Source organism: Dromaius novaehollandiae, chromosome 10, assembly GCF_036370855.1.
Source record: "Dromaius novaehollandiae isolate bDroNov1 chromosome 10, bDroNov1.hap1, whole genome shotgun sequence".
NCBI classification, from domain to species: domain Eukaryota; kingdom Metazoa; phylum Chordata; class Aves; order Casuariiformes; family Dromaiidae; genus Dromaius; species Dromaius novaehollandiae.
In genome coordinates, this window is record NC_088107.1 from 30,302,379 (window position 1) to 30,322,166 (window position 19,788).

At 54.8% G+C, this 19,788-nt stretch overlaps 1 protein-coding gene across 1 annotated transcript in view; it reads right to left on the reverse strand.

Annotated features, from left to right (window-relative positions):
• The window catches only part of LOC135329404 (scavenger receptor cysteine-rich type 1 protein M130-like), a 66,597-nt gene extending 47,834 nt beyond the window's left edge, over positions 1-18,763 (reverse strand). Inside the window, 2 exon segments of the mRNA XM_064517727.1 lie at positions 16,927-16,983; positions 18,649-18,763. Coding sequence (XP_064373797.1) covers positions 16,927-16,983; positions 18,649-18,763 — 172 coding nt within the window.
• Positions 18,764-19,788: the final 1,025 nt, after the last annotated feature.

The window sequence follows — 19,788 nt, forward strand, 5'->3', positions numbered from 1 at the left end:
CACCATCCTCTGAGAAGTTCTCCTGATGATGCCACGTCCTATGAACAAAAGAGATGTAGAGTTCATGAGCTGTCCTCGAGACTAAAAGAGGAGAAAGCAGAAAAGCTGTGGCAGTCAGGATCAAGAGAGACAACCACCAGGAGACCATCTCAGGGGACACAAGGGGCACCTTCGTCAGCTCCTCCTCAGCAGGGAAGCGTGGGCACTGACTTCCCAACACATGTGCACAGGTGTTGCAAAGGCCAGAAGGCGGTTCCCAAATTCTGGGCAATGGCAGCCCCAGCCTGGGAGTGGGGCAGGGTGGAAGCAGAGCATCCCAAGCCCTGCCAGCCTCCCCATCTGGCAGAGCCCACCCACACTCTCGCCAGACAGCCAGCAGCATTGGCGGGGGCGGGGGGAGGGAGCCTTCTCCTCCCTGACCCCCCACAGAGTGTTTGATGGAGGCACTGGCGGGGGTGGGGGAGAGCTGGCAGTCCCCAACAGGCTCCCAATGCCACACTGCCGGCCACAGTGCCTGCCTGCCTTGGATCAGCACAGCTCACCTGCACACGTCTGTCCCTGCACAGCAGGGAACACCCCATATGCCTGAAGAGCTTCCCAGTGCCCTGGCACCTCCGGGCACCCCCGGCCACGGGACACCAGCCCTGCGGGGTCCACAGCCCCCACGTCTGCCAGGCAGAGCTGCTGCTGGCCGTGGAGCAAAGCCCAAATGTGAAGCGACCCTGCTGGGCACCGGGCACCTCGCGTGCTGCCCAGCGGGGAGCCTGGGGCAAAGTGAGCAGGGCCCGACTCTGCAGCTGTCTGAAAGCAGTGATGTCATGGGAGTCCCAGCAACTCTGCAGTGACATCATCGGTGTCTCGGGGCTGAACCCAGGAGACCCCCCAGCTTCAGACACATCCTCAGTGCTTGCAAAGTCCATTGGACAGCCCTCTTCACCCCTCTGTGTTTGCCTGGGTTTTTCCGAAGTGGGCCTGTGGTTGCTTCAGACTATGTCAGAGTTTGCATTGGCTTGAATGGCAGTCTAGGGCGGGATTTTGGCAGAAATCTCAGACTTGCTGAGCTTTTTTCCCTTTTCTCCTCTGTCAGAAGACTTCAAGCTGAGTGCTGCCAACCAGCAGAGTGGCCAAATTCAGCCAGAGCCATGCTTGTGAACTGGGCAATGTCTTCTGCCAAGCAGAAAAGCAACCTCTTCCCTCTGCTCCCCACCTTCCCTGGGCCATGACAACGCATGCCCTGCATGGAGGGGTTGGGTCCTTTCTGAAAAAAGCCCAACTGGACAAGAGCTTGGGGATGTATTTGACACAAGGGGCAACAAGCAAAAGCCTCCCCAGGCAATGTCAGAAGCGCCCAGGCAGAGAGGGCAGATTAGAGCTCAGATGGCGCCAGCGGCATTGCCAGGTGCAGCTGGCTTGTGCTGGCTCCAGGGAAAAAGGCGCCATCGTCTGAAATTCCTCCCTCCTCTGCCAACATCACAGACTGGAAAAGAAAGAGACACTCAGCTGGTGACAGCAGCGTGGAGTGAGCCAACAGCTGGGCTGCATTGCAGGCTGTCCTGATCCAATATCGGGGGGGTTTCGTTACGATCCCAAGGACGAGATTAAGACGCTAAAACCAGTCAAATATCGTACAACCTTTTAACTTTATTTTCCACAAAGTGGGGAGAAAAGGTGGGGAAAGGCGAAGGGGAGACAAAGGGAAGAAGGGAACAAGGGTAAGGGGAAAGATAAAGTTGGAAAAGGAGAGGAGAAGCTAGCTACCACCACTCCGAGTCCGATGATGTTCTGCCGACTCCGTTCGAATTACAGCTCAGGCTGGGTGCCTCCGAAGAGGGACCCCGAACAAAGAAATCCCTGGGCAATTATACTTTCCAATCTAAGCTCTCCGCCCTTCACGCAGTAGTTTGGACCAATAGTAATATTTAGGTCTGGGGTCTCCTGCTCCTTATTGGGTCCCTAGGTAGGTTGTTTACCGTTGTGGTTTCTGCTGACAGATGTGTTTTCATTCTTCGGGTCTTGCCCTTATCTCTCAAAGCCCTGACAATTTATTACTTCCCCAGCAGTGACGGTAGGTGTTATTTCCCAAGGTCCAGACAAAGGGAATATGGTCTGGACCCCAAGATAGCCCAGACCCCCCCAATCAGCATTGTTTCCGCAGCAAGAGGAGGCCCTGCTCCCCAGGGTCCCGGTGCCCAAGCAGGCCTCACTTCAATGCCTTGACATCCTCCCTCCCGGAGCGTGAAGCATGGGAATGCAAACTGCTGGTAACCCCCTTGTCTTTGCTGCCTGCACCAGCTCTGGGGCCCTTTCTCACTGAACTAGGGAGTGCGGCCTAAGGCTTCAGCAAATTTAGCTACTCATGCTAAGCAAGTTTTATAGAAGTTGTGCTAAGCAGCAGTAATTTATAGTCCAGGTCCCAAAGTCTCTGCCCGATCGTGGTCTGGTTCGGCGCAGGCTCGGTGTGTCCTGAATGGTTGCAGGGAGACCATTTCGGGGGTCACAGCAGCTCAGTCCTGTTCCCGCCGGGAACAGATGGCTTGTTTGGGGTTATGGTTTGCTTGCACCTTATGTACCAAGAAATGTTTAAGGCAAAAGTTCACTCATCTGTCCGCCACACAGGCGATCCACACCAACCTCCCATCTGCCCTGCAGGCAGCCCCGCTCCAGCCCTGGGCTCAGCGCAGATCTCGTGGGAGGGCACCATCCCACAGCCCTGCTCCGACAAGGCGAGCGGGCAGGGCTTCGCCTGGCCCAGGCTGCCTCTCTCAGCCTCTCTTCCTATGACAGATGCTCCGGTCCCTTCATCATCTTTGTGGCCCTTCACTGCACTTGCTCTGGTAGCTCCATGTCCCTTTTGTCCTGGGGAGCCCAGGACCACACGCAGCACTCCAAGTGTAGAGGGGAGTCTGTGAAGGCTGTGTACAGAAGATGCCCGGCCTCATCTGGGGATAAATAACACTAATCAAGCATTGGACTGACAGCAGGGCAGGGCCCATCCCTGTGGGAAGTGTGGGCAAAGAGCCTGGGTGGGCAGGGGTGAGTTGCGCCATGGGCACAGGAGCGGAGCTGGGGTGCCCCAGGGGCTCCCTGTGTGTGCCGAGCCCATGAGATGCCCTTGGCTGGGGCCAGGGCAGAGCCCAGGTGCCCTCGGCTCTTGGGAGCAGAGCGCAAAGGCAAGGCCAGAGGCCAGCTGGCCATCCTGCGGGACGTGGTCCAGGGCTCGTGTCCCCTGCCCCTGCCCTCCGTGTGCTCCTTGGCTGCCTCAGCCCCATCTATCCTCTGCTCCCACCTGCCCCGCACAGCTTTGGGTGCTCTGGGTCTGCCCTTCCTCACAGCCCCTGCTGTGGCCAAGTGCCCCCCAGCCCCCCAGCCATCCCCACTGCCAGGCGCTTCTGATGCGCTTGATGGCCTCACAGCTCTGTGGCGGCAGCAACCTCACTGTCCCAGCCCTGTCCCATCCCACGGGGGCAGCAGCCACAGAGGGCTGTGTGGGGAGGCCAGGGCAGCTCCAAAGGCTGCATCCACTCCCAAGCCCTCGGCCCCAGCCCCGCCATGCTGGACGCCATAGGGCTGGCTCAGCACAGCTGGCTCTCCCTGCTCTGGGGCAGTGGCAGCCTCCTCTGCCTCTGCCCCAGCTTCCTTCTGCTCCTGGCTGCCTGGGCCGCCCTGCGCAGCCAGCGCAGCATCTCTGGCCAACACTGCCAGGTAGGAAGGAGGCTCCGGGCAGCCCTTCCTGGGGAGCCTGGCCAGCCTGGCCCCATGGCGAGTGACTCCTGCCCTGCAGGAGGCCCCAGTTGGTGGGACCCACACACACCATGGGTCGGGGCCTGGGTCCTGCGGGTTCAGCTGAGGCCACGGTCACAATGCGGGTGATCCTGTGCCTGCAGGTCTCTCCCTGGAACTGGTGCGGGGGGAGGCACTCAGAAGCCCAGGACCCAGGCGAGGCTGCGCCACCCCAGTGCCGGCTCCTGCTGGGGATGGTGTGCCCACCTGGCTGGGCTCATGGCCCCAGCATGGAGCTGGGCTCCAGGAGCTGAGTTCACACCACACATGTTGGGAGGGAGGCTGTTCCCAGGGGGCTTGCCATGGGACAAGCCCTGCTCTGGGATGCTGGGACGTGGGGGTGTCTTGTCCATCTCTGCCCTGCTGATTTGTGTGTCCCTGCTGGGGGCTCCCAGCCCTCCCCTACCTCCAGCCATCCTGGGGTCCCAGCAGCTGCCCCAGGCTGGAGTGCATCCATGCTGGGAGGAACCAGGTCCCAGGACACAGGGCTGTTTGGGGCAGACCCACTCGGCCCTGCTCAAGGTGCTGTGTCCTCCTGCTGTGTTGCAGGTGATGTGCAGTGGATGTCCAGCTGCAGGGGCCAGCTCCTCGCTGCCCACGGCGGGTCCTTGGGCCAGTTCCTCTGCTACGACCTCAGCTGCGGGCCCTGCAGCGAGGCTGCCCGGGAGAGGCAGCGGGGGCTGTGCGCAGCGCGACAAAGCCCCTGGGCCTCTAGCAGTCCAGGGTTGCCTTCCTCAGTGGGCTCCAGCCTTGAGCTGGGGTGCAGTGTGCCAAGGACACTCCTTCCCCAGCACAGGGCCTGCTCAGTCCTGCCCCAGCCCCCCCGACCTCAGGCTTCACAGCTGGGCCAAGGAGCTGGAAGACGCAACTCGATCACTGCCCAAGAGAGACGTCAGCTGCGAGGCTGGCTTGCCTGCCACCCCAGGGTCGCGCTCGGTGGATGGTGGTAGCAGCCAGCCTGCTGGTGCTGACCCTCACCCCATGTTGAGGCTGGAGCTGGAACAGGGTTGTGGGAGGAGGTTGCGGATGCACACCATAAGGAAGTGCGTAGAGACCCATCTGGGAAGCTTCCCCGCTGTGGTGCAGAGATCCCATGATGTGTCCATCTGCGGGCTGGTGCCCCCCACGCCCCTTGCCCTGCTGCACTCCGGCATAGTGCCTGTCTGCTTCCACATGACGGAGGCCCTGTTCCTGCTGGAGGAGGCCCGGGAGGCCCTGGAGCTTTATGTCCGGGCAAAGAGGCTGCACCACCAATGGGACTTGTCCAGGAAGTCCCTGGGAGCGCATGCGCCCCAGGCACTGGTGTCAGCCCCCTGACAGCACTGCGCAGACACCCACATCCAGCACCTCCCTCGACATCCACCGTGCCATTCCCAGGCCACCCAGCACCACATGGAGCCACAGCCTGACTGCTTCCCTCTGGAGAAGGACCAGATCAGCAGCTGCAAAAGAAAGACATACCACGAGGTCTGGCTTGGCATGCCTCCTGGCCTGGTGCAAGAGTCCCAGAGAGCAGAGCCCAGCATGTGATCACCCACATCCCATCCACATTCTTACTAAATCCTATTTCTAGCTCTTTTTTGCATGGCCGCATTCCCTCTTCTGCACAGCATGTGTGAGCTGCTGGCAACCCTCAAGCTGATCGAGGTAGCGAGGAGGCTGGGGTGGCTGCAGGAGGGTTTTGCTCCAGTATCACCCCACAGAGCTGGGATCAGGCTCCTGTGCTGTGGGTGTTTCTCTGGGGCACACATGGCTCTGGGGGTAAAGAAAGGCCAACAGCATCTCTGGGTTGAGTGGAAATGCCTACTGAGGCTCTGGGCTCACCATGGACTGGTGGAGCGATGCTGAGCAACTCAAGAGGCTCACAGAGGGCCTGGGGTCCTGGGGGGCCAATGCAGGACCCTGGGGGCACCAGGACTCACCCACGGCATGTGTTGTGGCATGCGGAGAACAAAGGGTCTCTCTGCAGTGGGGCACAGCCATGAACCTCCTCTCCCAGCAACTTTCCCAGTGCTAGTTACGGCCCGAATTTGTGTCCTGATTGTGCCAAGCCTCAGCTTGGATTCACAGCTGATCTGTTCACATATACCGCAGCTTCTCCACAGCTCAATTTCACCTCACTGAGTCTTGGGATGGAGCATCGTTATGACCGAGTGGCTTCCCATTGCCTCACCCCACAGATGTGACATGGAGGGATACAGGGGAGGGGGACAGAGGCAGTGGGGTGGTACCCAAGGGACCACAAGGGCCTGAGACAGGGAGCAGGAAGCTCTCACCCCACGGAGTCCTTCCTCCCCACCCGTGCTGAGCCTGACCTGTGCTGGAGCCAGGAAGGACAAAATAAACATCAGCATCACCTAAACTGCCCTCCTGAGAGTGTAAAATCGGGAGTAAGGCAGAGGGGCCTTAATAATGTCATCCCAATCATGTGGTGGGCAAACCCACCACCATCCTCCTCCTACTGATGAAGAAACTGGGACCGTCAACCAACTCTTACCCGCCCCACCCCAGCCTGGGCAGACTGGGGCTGAGAAGAGGTAGCCCCTGCACAAGACATGTAGGTGTATTAATGAGACTTTGCCTTTAATAAGACTCTTTATTTGAGTTTTTCCACACTAATTTGAGATGGACTAATTATAATGCTCTAATTGGATGGTTACTCATGTGATGACAGCAACAGCAACTCCTTGGCTTGGCCCCTAAAGGGTGCTCCCCTGGGGTACAAGCATGTCTCCTCCTGCCCATCACAAGCCTTTGAGCATGATCAGTCAGTGCAGGAAGTGGGCAGCCCCTGTTTGGGATCCTGGGGTGTTTCAGGGTCCTGTCAGCATCTGCCTTAGCAACCCCAGGTGAGATCTCCCCCCTTTCCTGAGGGCTGAGAATTCCCCTCCATCCCTTCTGCCCCTCTGCATCCCCCACACCTCTCCATCCCTGCCTGCCTGCCAGTCCCTGCCTCCAGCTCTCAGTCAAGCTCTTCTTCATCTCTCTCTCTCTCCCCATGTGTTCATCCCTTCCCCCTCCATCACCCACCTCCATGCCTCTTCACCTTCCTCCATCCTGCTGTCTGTGCATCCTTCCTGTCTGCCCTCCATCCCTCTTTTCCTCCCTTCCACTCTCCATCCCTCTGTCTGGCCCTCCATCCACCTCTTGGGTGTTCCATACTTCTATATCTCTTTCACACCCTCTGTCCAGCTCCCCCTCCTCTATTCCTCTCTCTGTTTTTCTGTCCACACTTACATCCCTCTTTTCTACCCTTCTGCTCCCCATTTCTCTGCCCAGCCCTCTGGCCCTCTCTTTCTGACCCTCTGTCCTCCTCTCAGTCTTTCACCTTTTGCAGCCATCTGTCTGCTTCTCCATGCCTCTCTTTACTCTTTTCTCTCTCTGTCCAACTCCCCCTCCCTCTTGTCCTCTCTCTGTTCCTCTGTCCACCTCTACATCCCTCTTTTCCTCTCTTCTGCTCCCCATTCTCTGCCCAGTCCTCTGTCCCTCCTTCTATCCCTCTGCTCAGCTCCCTGTCTTTTTGTCTGGGTCTCCATCCTTCCCTTTCTTTCTCCATCTCTCCTTCCAGCTCTCTATCCCTATCGCTCTCTCCCCATCCCTCTGTCTGGCTCTGGCAGTCCCTGGCACCACGGAGCAGAGATCCTGGGGAGGGGCTGGGGGTGCTGGCTTACAGCTGGGCTGCTGGTGTGATGGAGCTGATCCTGGGGCACTTGCCCACCTGGGCGGGGTTGGAGGAAGAGTCTGGGCAGGATGATTGGGGCCAGATTGCTCTTCATCACCCACAAAGATATACCACGGCTCTTTCTTTCTCTTCCTCTTGTAAAGCAAAGAGCCAGTTGTCTAATTTGGAGTAATGTTACATGAATAACACACAATCAACCTGCGCCTGTAACCAAGCAGTACCTGAGATGTCCTGCTCTAGGGCATTATTTTCAATGACATATTTACATGGTAATTTAAAACATTCAGCAGAACTACAAGCACATTTTAGAAAAGAAAGTCTCAAGTAAAAAAAAAAATTTTTAACTTTGTTTCACAGGAAAATCTTGAACAAAAATCTGAAGAACCACTTTTGACTGGTTTTGATGGTAATTTTAATGCTTGGATAATATATTTTGAATTTTAATGGTTAGAATTGTTTTGATGATGTTTATCTGTTGGTTTTGATGCTAAGTTGTGGGGTTTGATGGTAAGTTTAGTCTGAGCATTGCAGGCTTCTGTCAGTAAGCTCTGCATCTGAAAGACAGAGAGGAAGTGATGTCATTCCCTGTCATGATACTCAGCATAAAACTATCTGGCTGAGGGTTTGATTTCTAAACAGCAAAGGCTTGAACCTCCAAACAGCTTGATCTGCTCTGAGGCTACAGGAACAAACTCGCTCGAGAGGGAGGCTTCCAAAACCCTTACGTGAAAACTGACTGTATTCCAGTTTTCTGCTAAGAGTGGTGTACTGTACAGAGGATTAGGATAAAACTACCTGCTTTAATAGCACATGGTAGACCTTAGCTAAGTGAAATCTGGTGGAAGTCTCACCTAGAGGTTTAGCATGATGGTTTACCAATGATTTTCCAGTCAAGCTGAAAAAAAGGAAAGACATGAGAAACACCCAGTAATCATGGAAAACCTGCTGATTATGCTGTAATCCTTGCTTATTTGTAATCCTTCTCTCAGTGTTTATCTTTGGACTTCTTTTCCTTCTTGACTTTATTTTTTTTTCATTTTTGATCACCTGAAAGCTCTTTCTCTATCTCTCTGTGATTTTTTCCCCTATTTTGGCTTCACTCCCCTCTGCACAGGTATGCTTTCTTTTTCTGTTTCTTTGTCAGTCATTTTTCTGGGAACAGCCCTCAGAGTTTGAATGAACCTGTTGTCCGAAAAGCGGATTCGTTACCCGGTGTGCAATAAGCCAATAATTACACAGTCAGGAGAGACATTTGTTTATTTATTTCAGAGTTGCGCAAGCCTGGGTGCTCGGTGGTTTTCCACAAATCGAACACACACACCCCCCCCCAAATTTTCAGGTAGCATTTATACAATCAAATTTGCCATATTTGTGACTTCCTTCCTCTTATTTGCCATATTTGTGACTTCCTTCCTCTTTTACACTGATTGGTTAATGATTTCCTCACATTTCCCTGGGTCCCACCCCTGCTTCTCAAGGTCCTGGTCAATTAATTAACACTGCCCCAGCTGGGTCAGTAGGTGTTATCTTCCAAGGCCCTGAGGAAGAAGACATAATCCAGACCCCTTAATCATCACTGTTTTAACAGTGAGAGGAAGCTTTTTACTTCCCAAGGTCTTGGCGCCCAAACAGGCCTTATTTCTCAGCCTTGGCATCCTCCCTTTCGGAGAGTGGGGCACAGGAATGCAGACTGCTTGTAACTCCCTTATCTTTCCAGCCTGCACCAGCTCTGAGGCCTTTTCTTAACGAACTAGGAGCGCAGCCTAAGGCTTCAGCAAATTTAGCTACTTATGCTAAGCAAGTGTGCGGCTACTCATGCTGAGCAAATTCTATCTAAGATAGAAGTTATCCAAATCTACCTACTTCGAACATTCTTTCTGAGCTTCTCAGGGTTGTCTTGTAACAAACCCAAACAGGTGGAAGTACCTGGCTTTCATGAGAAGATTTTTCAGATTGCTGCTGAGGCACCGAACAACGATGTGAGGCTGCTCTGCGGCTGCTGGAGTGGTGCACATCTTCTCTAGAGAGTGGATGGTGAAGCCCTCTGCTTTTGTAAGAATCCTTACAAGACCTGTTGCTGTAAGTGTGACTTGATTTGTCAAAGTCCTTATCACAATCAGACAACTCTCTGCCACCTGTCATTGCAGAAGAGGAATGGTGATCACTGTAGCATCTGCACTGTTCCCATCTCCATGGTTCACCTTGACAGGATCTTTCTCTGCTCCAAGCTCGCTCTCTTTTGGAATGAGTACAGCAATTCCTGTCTTGTTCTGTTCTTCTTCTCTTTCAGGATCTGAAAACAGGACATTTTCCAAAGCTTCTGCCATTATCAGGGATGTTTCTTTCGTTATCAGAAGAGCTATACATGCTTTCATTTCAATAAACCTGCTCATGGCAATTTTGCTGCTTTGTTTCCACCACGCAAAAGCACCCCTCCTGTGAGAACGACCATCTGTTCTGCTTCCATTTTGCTTGTCCTGCTCTCCAGAGACAGTGTTCTCTCTTCCTTCTGTAGTGCTCTTTGTGAGTTTTTCTACAGTGTTTTTTCTTATCTGTATAGTTATTTTGTAATTATCTACTTCTCAGATAACTAGATAGATAACTAGATAATTGAGGACTATTATGTACTTCTTATCTACGTAGCTATTAGAAATGTCCTTTGTATCTTGGCATGTATCATCTGTGGTATCCAGAGACACAAGATTTTTAGAAGTATGTTCAATGTCACAGAGGAAGTTTGCCCTAATATCTCTTCAGTCTCTGATGTACAAAAGGTTTTCTTTCAAAATAAGTCCAGTTTCTTCTGATCTTCTAGGTTTGCCTTTGTCCCCACTGCCTTCAAACTCACACTGCCCAAGCAATTCATCCTCAGTGTCCAAGGATCATTTCCTGACCTTGTGCTGACCTTTGGTATCGGGATGCACATTACCAGCTTTTATTATAAGACTTCTTTGTTGGTGGAAATTGTTTCAGAATCTGACTGGATAAAAAGACTCTCAAGATCACAGATCAAGGTGGTAGGAACTCTTCTGGATTCTTCACAGACAAGCGGTGCTTCCATCACTACAGTTTCCATAAGAGCATCAGTCTCAGAATATTTTTGCGGTCCAGAGAAAATGCACAAAACAAAAATGCCTTCACATTCAGTGAAGTGAAAAAGAGGAAAGAAGAATGCAGAAAGTATAGACAGGATGACAAAATGAAGAGAAAAAAAATCTATGTAGAAGCCCAAGTTTTCAGTGAGGCATCAGCCACATGTTTTTAATATCCAATTAATAGGTTGCAGTGCTGATCGCTAGTTCTGTTCATAACACTACGTGCAGTGTGGAATTCTCTCAACTGATTTAAATCTTCCCATTAAATAGTGTCAGTAGAGAGATAAACCCGTGCTAACCTCATATAAAATCTTACTTTAATCAAAGCATGCTTATTTTACCTTATTTCCTTGGACAAGCTGTTAAATAGGCTGCCTGTGAGGGATTATAAGATTCTCTCTTGAGCGACTGGAGGCAAAGCTATAGGCATCTGTAATTAAATTATACAAGGTAACAGGTAGGAAGGTACTGTTGGGAGTAGAAAACCACTGTTTGCAAAATTTCTACATTAGGTGTTAAATACGGAAATTTACACTCCCCCTTCCCAAAACAGAGTTCATGAAGATCTCATGTATTATTATCTCAGCTAAGCTTTTCTAAAGTTGATAAGTTCTAATATATCAGCTGTGTTCTGTAAATTCTAATTGGTTAATGACACAAAGAGCTACAGTGAAATGTGTGCTGTGTATTTTCTCAGTACTTCGCCTGGATTAGGAACATGATAATAATCCTGAATACTGAATACATCATTGGTGAGAAATTTTAGATGCAACCAACACAACTCCCTCTTCCCAGCAATCCATTTGTTTTAGAAAAGAAAATCTCAGAAGCTTTAGAAGGTTGGATGTGGCAAGTGGAATCATGAAGTTTTACTCCATTTTTTTTTAGATTCATTACCTAAGCTAATAGCACCATGGAGTGACTCAGTTTTGGGTTACTCAGGCTGGCATCTTTCTTCTTCAGAACTCTGACAGGAAGAATGGGAAATCTTCAACACATGGACTACCTTCCAAATCACAATTCCATTTGAAGGTATTGCATTGCAGTTCCTTTCTGCTGAGCTCTTTGAGTCCTTCTCATTTTTTTCTGAAGATTCTGCACCATAAGGGACCATATTATAAGAAAGGAGTTTGGGATTTCCAGCCACTGCTGGCTCAACAAGAATTTCACCAGCAGCTTCTTGTTTGGAGATGTTAGTAGCAATTGACATGGTGGATGCATTTGAGGCAGACTCTGCTGCAGAAGAGCTTGCAACTGTGTGTCACAGCCCAAAAGCAGTCGTTTAGGACGACTTCCCTCTCCTTGGGACCAACGACCAAGTTCGTGATGCTCTTGGACTGAATTAAGGTGAAATGACGCCAGCCAACCAGTTTTATGATTTATTAATACAAAAGACAAGGCATGTGGCTAAATATGATAACTCGATGACGACTACTTTAACTAAATAAACAAGTCCCGTGCCACACGATTTGAACAGATCTTATAAACTTTCATCAAAAGAGAGGAAGGAGAGAGACAGAGAGAAAGAAAGAAAGAGAGATCACCACCCGTGGATCCCGCGGCGTCCCGTTGGTCCTCTTCACCCTGGGTGTCTTGAAAAAGTTTGGGGCCAAATCAAGGCAAATTAAATAAATAAATTGTAATGACGCGCGTGCAGTAATTGCAGCTCGAGCCGGGTGCCTCCGAAGAGGGACCACAAACAAAGAAATCCCTGGGCAATTATACTTTCCAGTCTAAGCTCTCCACCCCTCACACGGTAATTCAGACCAATAGTAATATTCAGGTCTGGGGTCTCCAGCTCCCTATTGGGTCTCATCACTGTCCCTAGGCAGGCTGTTTACTGTTGCGGTTTCTCCTGACAGATGTGTCTTCATTCCTCAGGTCCCACCCTTGTCTCTCAAGCAGAGAGTGTCTCCCTAGCAGTGACAGTAGGTGTTATCTCCCAAGGTCCTGACAAGGGGGAGATAGTCCAGACCCCCCCCCCCCCGCCCCCCAATTAACACTGTTTCAGCAGTGAGAGGAGGCTTTGTTTCCCAGGGTCCCGGCACCCAAGCAGGCCTCACTTCAAAGCCTTGATGTCCTCCCTCCTGGAGTGTGGGGCACAGGAATGCAGACTGCTTGCAACTCCCTTATCTTTCCAGCCTGCACCAGCTCTGGGGCCCTTTCTTACCGAACTAGGAGTGCGGCCTAAGGCTTCAGAAAATTTAACTACTCATGCTAAGCAAGTTTTATCCAAGTGGCTACCTCTAGACAGCTTCAGTTCAATAATTTACAGTTCAAGTCCCAAGGTCTTCAGTTAAGGATACATGGACCTGCAATTCTTTTGCCAGATTGGCATTACATACCTAGAAATAAAACATTTGGATTTAATGTTTCTTTCAGGGCTTTAGCAGTTCTAGGATGCCCTTCATTAAAGAATGCTTCTTTTTAGAAAATAGAGATAGAAGTTATCCTAATCTACCTAGTTCAAACATTCTTTCTGAGCTTCCCAGGGCTGTCTTGGAACATTACCACCAAGCTCACACTTTCCAGAGGGCACCTCAGGGGGCTCCGATGATTATTTTGCTCTTTCTTGCTCCGGCAGACATTGCGCTCAGTGCCCATGGAGAGGGAGGACTTGGTGGGGGCGAGAGCTCCCTCCGTGGCTCTTCGGGTGACACCCCACCGCCTCCCTCCCTCCCTCCCTCAGCAGCAGGTCCACAGGGGGAGGCAATGGGAAACCACCCTGTCACAGGGATGCTCCATCCCGGTGCTCAGGGAGGTGATGTGGAGCTGCAGAGAGGCCTCAGGACGTGCAGACAGGTTGGCTGTGAGATCGAGCTGAGGCCTGGCAGAATTGGGACATGAACTGGGGCCAAAACCGGCACTGGGGAAGAGGGAGGTGCTGGGTGACGAGCAACATGGCTGCGCCTGACTGTGGCAAGGCGCTTCGTGCTCCACGCACCACAAAACACATGCTGGGGGAGCCATGGTCTCCCCACACCACCTTGGCGGGTCCGTCGGTGCCCCCAGCACCCTCCCGGTGCCCTTTGGAGAAGCCCAGATCCCGGCATGCACCACCACAGCACGGCCAGCCCCAGCCCAGCCCCAGCCCGCGGCGGGCACTGTGCCATGCTGGCCCCGCACCTGGCCAGCAGGCACAGCCCCCACCAGGGCACGCCATTGGGCAGCCCGTATGTCGCTCAGGAAACAACCCGCCCCTCACAGGCACGCCTTGGCTCGCCACCTCCCCTCGCTCTCTGACTGGGCAGCCAGCACAGGGGGCGGGGCAGCAGGAGGTGCTGTTGCCAGGCGACAGCGGTGGTGCGGGTGGGGCCGGCGCTTCTCCCCGTGACAGGAACCAGGGACCTCCCGGCTGGAGCCGCCCCCGCCCTGGGGCGCCCTCCGGCCGGAGCGGCAACTGCCCCGCGGGGCCGCTGGCACTGCCTGGGGAGGGGGCGGGAGCCGTGTGCCTGGGGCCGGGGACACTGCCCGGGGCAGAGCTGCCTTCCCTGCCCTGGCGCTGAGTCCTGGGAGCTGCAGGACGGAGGGGCTGGAAGCGGGTGTCGGTCTCTCTCACAGTACACTGGCTTTTCTGTACATCTCCTGGGATTTCCCCAGTTCCAGCTTATTCCCGTTTCCCCGTTCCTTCCAACTGACGCCTCTGACAGAGCTGGGCTCTGTCTTCTCAGCCCCTCCCACCGGGGGGCTGTAGGCAGCGGCGGGATCTCCCTGAGCCTTCCCTTCTCCAGGCTGGACGGAGACGCGCACGGAGGGCAGCCCTCGACCAGAGAGACCTGGGGATCCTTCCTGAGAGCTCGTCAGTGGCTTGTGTGACCACCGTCTGCCACGTACGGCAAAAACTGTGATCGCCTAGCCAGTGTGCTGGTGCTAGAGTTCCTACGACGCACTCAGAAATCAGCTGTTTTTGCTGTGCTCTTGGGTTCAGAGGCCCTGGGCAGGGAGCGCTGTGTGACCTGGGAGCTCCCCGAACCCTGCAGGGTCCCTCTTCCAGCATCGCCAAACTCACACCCAACCCCAAAATGCGAGACGCCAACAGTCCCCTGAGGAGAAGCAGCCTGGTCGTGCAGTGAACGTGGACCAGGCAGCACTCACGTGTGTTACAGGTAACGGGCTGGAGAGGGCTGTGGGCAAGGAGGTGCAAAGGGCTGAGGGGTAAATGCAGACCTGTGGGTTTATGCAGGCGCTGTGCAGGGCTGGTGTGCCCCCATCAGCAGAGCTGCTCAACCAAGAGAGCTGCAGGCACGAGCCCCTTTTTGCAGGTTGTAGGGGCAGAAGGGATTGCTTGCTGGAGTGTATCACAAGGTAACTGCAGGCACCGCTTCTGTGCCGACAGCTCCTGCCGGCCCTTTTCGGGAAGGCAGGTACTGAGATGCCCGGCACAGACGCTCACGGCGAGCTGGCTGGGAAATGTGAGCACTCCCTCAAATGATCACCAGAGGAGGAAGCCAGCTTTTCACCAGCAGCATGGTAGTGAGAGCACTCTGCATGCAATTTTGGAGACCTTAGTGCAATTTAAAAACAGAAGCTGCCCCCAACCCCCCGTCTGGTCTGCTGAGCCCTGCCTGCTCCCTTTGGAGCTGCCTTCAAGGTTCAAACTAAAGGGCAGCCAGGAGAGTAAATACAATGCAGGCAAAAAAGAGATGGTAAAGGCCACCAGTTTCTCTGTGTATCTTATGATCACTTCAGTGAGCTTTAATTCTAGAGGTATTTGATAAGGAGACATTTTAAATTGTCCTACTAACTTATGGAAATCTCACTTTTTAAGACCAAGAAGCTAACTGACCCTCATTTCTCTCTTATTCAGATCATCATTGAGCTTCATTTAAAAGGGTACTTATTTTTTAGAGTAGAATATGCTCTTTTGGGGCCCCCATTTTTTTGTTCTTTAACCTCCTCATGGCTTAGGTACTAGATTTTTTCGTTGATGATTAACAATCACAGAGAAGTTTTCAATGCCCAGTTGCCTAGTAAGGCAAGCAAAACAAAAGTTTTGAGGACTTTCTTTGAACTACAGCTGCCAAGCCTCTGGCATGCAAGCAGAAAGCAGGTGAAGATATTCTGCAATTCCAAATTTGCTCACTGCATTTTTAAACCCAAAGGTGCTCCCTGGGAAGCACAAACCCGTGAGAAGCCTGTAAGAGCCCCCATCCCCACAGGGGAACAGGCCGGGCAGCATCTCCCCACGTGGGCTGAGGTGGGGGTCGAGCAGGGCGGCAGCGCCCCCCACCACGGGGTCCCCAGCCTCCCCCCGCAGAGCTGTCCCGCAGGGACACGGCAGCAGGGCGGAGGCCGGGTGCCATCGGGGAGGGGGCTGTGCCCGCTTTTGAGGCTGGGAGCCCTCATCCTGCCCCCGAGGGGACGCACTGGATCCCCTTCGGCCCCGTGGTGCAGCCCGGCCCCGATTCCATCGCCATGGGGCAGTTATCGCCGTGGGAACGCAGATGCGCTGGGCTCCAGGCTCAGTCCCCGGTGCAGTGGGGCAGCAGGAGGGTCCCAGGTCCCCCTGGAGCGGTGCAGGGTCCCACCACCCCCCAGCACCCACCATGGAGAGGCGAGTTGGGCCGCAGCCCCAGCTGGTAGGAGGTGCCGGGTATGGGGGGTGGGACGGGAGGCAGGCCAGGGCCATGGGACTGGGGCACGGAGTCGGTCCTCCCAGCATCCCCAGACCCCCCAGGGGGGTGGTAGGTGGGGACCAAAGCGGCATCTTGGGCGCTGTTGCCACAACAGCCGTCCCGTCCTGGGTCTCCACAGCTCTTCAGAGCTGACAGCTGCAGACATCCCCTCCCAGTCCCCATCCCCATCCCCATCCCGGGAGAGCCCTCGGGGGGTTTATACTCCTGCTGGTCCAGGTCCCTGGGGCACACACATGGCTGATGCTCTCCTTTCAAATCCAGACAATCCCTTTGGGTCCAGGCCCGTGGCAAGAGTACACTTAGGGCAGCTGCATCAAAAGGGAAAGGGCTTTTCCTTCGGTCCAAAAATCCCCGAAACTGCCCGGCCCAGGCACACAAAGGCTCTGGGTGATGACGAGGCCGACACGAAGGTGAAAGGCGGCCACGACCACTGCAAAGAGCCCAGCACAGGGTACAGCCCCAAGGCTGGGACACTTCGGGGGCTGGAGCCCCGGGGATGTGGTCCCTCGCACCGCGCCAGCCCCATGGGGGGCTGGGGGCTGCAGGACGGGCTCCCCTCCCTGGCGGCCGCATGCCCCGGACTGGCACCTCCATTCCCCACGGGGCTTTGCCCTGCTCCCTGGATAAGCGCCTCCCCTGCCCTGTCCTTGAGCGAGGCCACAGCAAGGGCATGCAGACACTCAGCTGTGCCCCTTCCCTTCTCCCAGCAGGGCATCGTAAGGTGGTTTCTCACCTTCCTGGGGACCGTCCTCTGGGACCTGTGGCTGCGGTGTCTCGGCCAGCTGAAGGCCTAGGGGACAGGCAAGTAGACACCCAGCAGAGGGACAGCGAAGCTCCAGCGCATCCAGCTGGGTAAGAGCCTCGTGGCCAGAAGCACCTCTGGCTCCAGGCACCGGAGGCAACAGGGAAGGTGCCCCCAAGTTCCCGGGACAAGATCTGGGGTCAGACTGTGGCGCGGCCCTTGGGGACATGGGCCTGTTTCATTGTCTCCAACACGGCCATGCTCCTCCCATGAGGACAAGCCTTGCTGGGGAACACCAGCTGTGACAGCTGGGGGCATGGCAGCCCCATCATGCACCACCCTGTTGTGTCTTGCAGGAGCCACATCCAACCGCCATGTGCAGCCCCATATCATGAGACCAAGAGCTGCTCTCCTGTGTAAGAAGATGAACGGTTCCTTCGTGGCTCAAATTATCTCCGCCTTGGTGAGTCACAGCCTGGCGTGGGCTCTGGTGCCCCACAGTGCCCCGTCACTGATGCCCGCTCCCTTGGTTTCCCTCAGGCTTCGGCTCCTGCCTCTGCCCAGAGGCGAAAGAAAACACAGGCTTTGGGCATCCTGTGGTGGAGACCACCAGATACACATGTTCCTTGTGAGGTAGCAGAAAAGGCTATTTTGTGCCCTTGTTCCTCTATCTTTGTACCTTCACCATCCCTGCCTCAGTTTCCCCATCTTGGATATAGCCCTGGCCCACCAGCAGCTTGCGGGCTAGGTCAGAGGAGAGCCAAGCTCAGAGGAGAGCTGAGCTCGAGATTCTCCAGCAAGCATGGTTTGTGATAAAGGTGCTGGTCAAAGCCCAGGCAGAGCAGGGTTCCTCGGGGTGTCTCCAGGGAGGACATTTCAACGCAGTGGTGGTATCAGACAGGAATGGGACTGTGTGGAGTAACAGCTTAAAAGCCGGCTGGGAAAAGTCTCATTCTGGAGCCGTCATGGGCAGAAAAAAGCAGGCTCTGCCCAGGCATGTGTGAGATGAGGGCAGCACAGCAGGATGGGGACCAGGCGTGGGGTGGGGACCAGGATCAAGATGGGGACCAGGATGGAGACTGGGGTGGGGTGTTCAGGGCAGCCTGACAGCAGCAGTCGGGGCAATTCCCCACTGGTGCAGCCGGGGAGACTGGGCGAGCGCAGCCCCCGGGGGCAGGACAAGCTGCTTGTCCGTGGAGTTGGGAAGGAGAGCCCAGGGGCACACAGTGCCATGGGGGCATGAATGCAAAACTGGAAGTGCTGGGAATATGTGGCTATTCATCAAAAGTCCCGATTGCCCACAAAGGAACCTGTGGGTGGCTCAACACCTCTGCATTTAGAGTGCAAATAATGTGGGTGCTACAACTGGAACAGAAAAAGGGACACAGGGAGCAGCTGCCTGGCTCTGTGGGAAGCGCTGGGGCTGCCGTGGGGCAGTATGCAGGGTGACGAGGCCTCTTGTGAGGCACCTTGTGGGGTGACAGGGGCGCCATGGGGCAGTATGCAGGGCAACCGGGCTCTCATGGGGCAGTGTGCAGCATAACAGGGCTGCCATGGGGCAGCACATGGGGCGCGAGAGCCGTGAGGTGCCACATGGGGAATGGCAGGGTTGCTGGCAGTGCCAGGGCCACCAGCTGCCCCTGAGGCAGCATGTCGTGTGACCCCAGGTGTGGGGCCCTGCTCAGAGGGACCCCTGCCCCCCCTCCTCCCCACATCCCCCTTTGCTCAACATGGGGAACCGCATGTCATTGCAGTCCCTGATGGCGAGCTGCCAGAAGCCAAAGCCGACCAGGACGACAGGCCGATGGGGAAACCTGGGAGGCACCATGATGGCAACCACCAAAACGTTGCCTCATCCCATCTGTGTAAGAGGAGCACGCTGGGGCCAGGCACAGCGCCAGCATGTCCCACTGTGCTGAGGAAGGGCTGGGGAGTGGGGAGATGGGCAGCTTTGGGGGCATGGCAGAGCCCTGAGGGGCGAGTGGGGAACCCATGCTACCTAGCCACATGGGGCAGGAGCCACAGTGCCGGGCGCTGCAGAAAATGGGAGTAACTAGTGGGTCTCTACGCACTTCTGGAGCTAAGGGGAGGATTAAGTCAGAATGTTCTACGTCTGGAGCAAAGGAGTGGGCTAAATCAGAATGTTTTAGGGTAAACCCTGCCCAGTGCTTTGGGGCAGTGAGCAGGTTTATTTCCAGCCTTCCCCATGTGCCGAGACTGTAATTCTCTTTCTTCTCTGAAAGCGCCATAAAAGGCTCTTCTGAGCCACTGATGTGACAATTTCTAATTTTGCAGACTCTGGAGCCATGCAGGATGCGGCTGCCAGCCCACAAACCCAGCGTGAAGAACATAAGCGCTGCTTGTGGGCCCCACGTCCTCACATCTGGCCTGCTCTCCTCCCAGGCAGAGCTTGGCCAGAGCTTGAGCTTGTCTCTGCAGTGATGGTGGCCCTAGGGGCCCCTGTGGGGCACCGAGCTGCCGCTCCCCAAAGCAACATCCTGTCTGCGTAAGAGGAGCGGGCTGGGGCAAGGCATCGGGACAGCAGGTCCCCGCTGCAACTCCAAAAGGGCTCAGGGAGTGGAGGGAAGGGAGGCACTGGGGGCCCCACAACCCCTGGGGGGAGTCATGGAGCTGTGAGCCCCAGCCATGTGGGGTGGGAGCCACGGTCCTGGGTGTTGCTGGAGGACGGGGGGTTGCTGATAGGTCTGGACCCACTCCTGGAGCAAAGGGTTGGGCTGGAGCAGGGTATTTTCGGGGTGGTCCTCAACCCCACTGCCTTGGTTGGTGAGCAGATTTTTGTCCAGCCTTCCCTATGGGCAGAGGTCAATAGCCAATACAAAAGGAGGGTTTCAC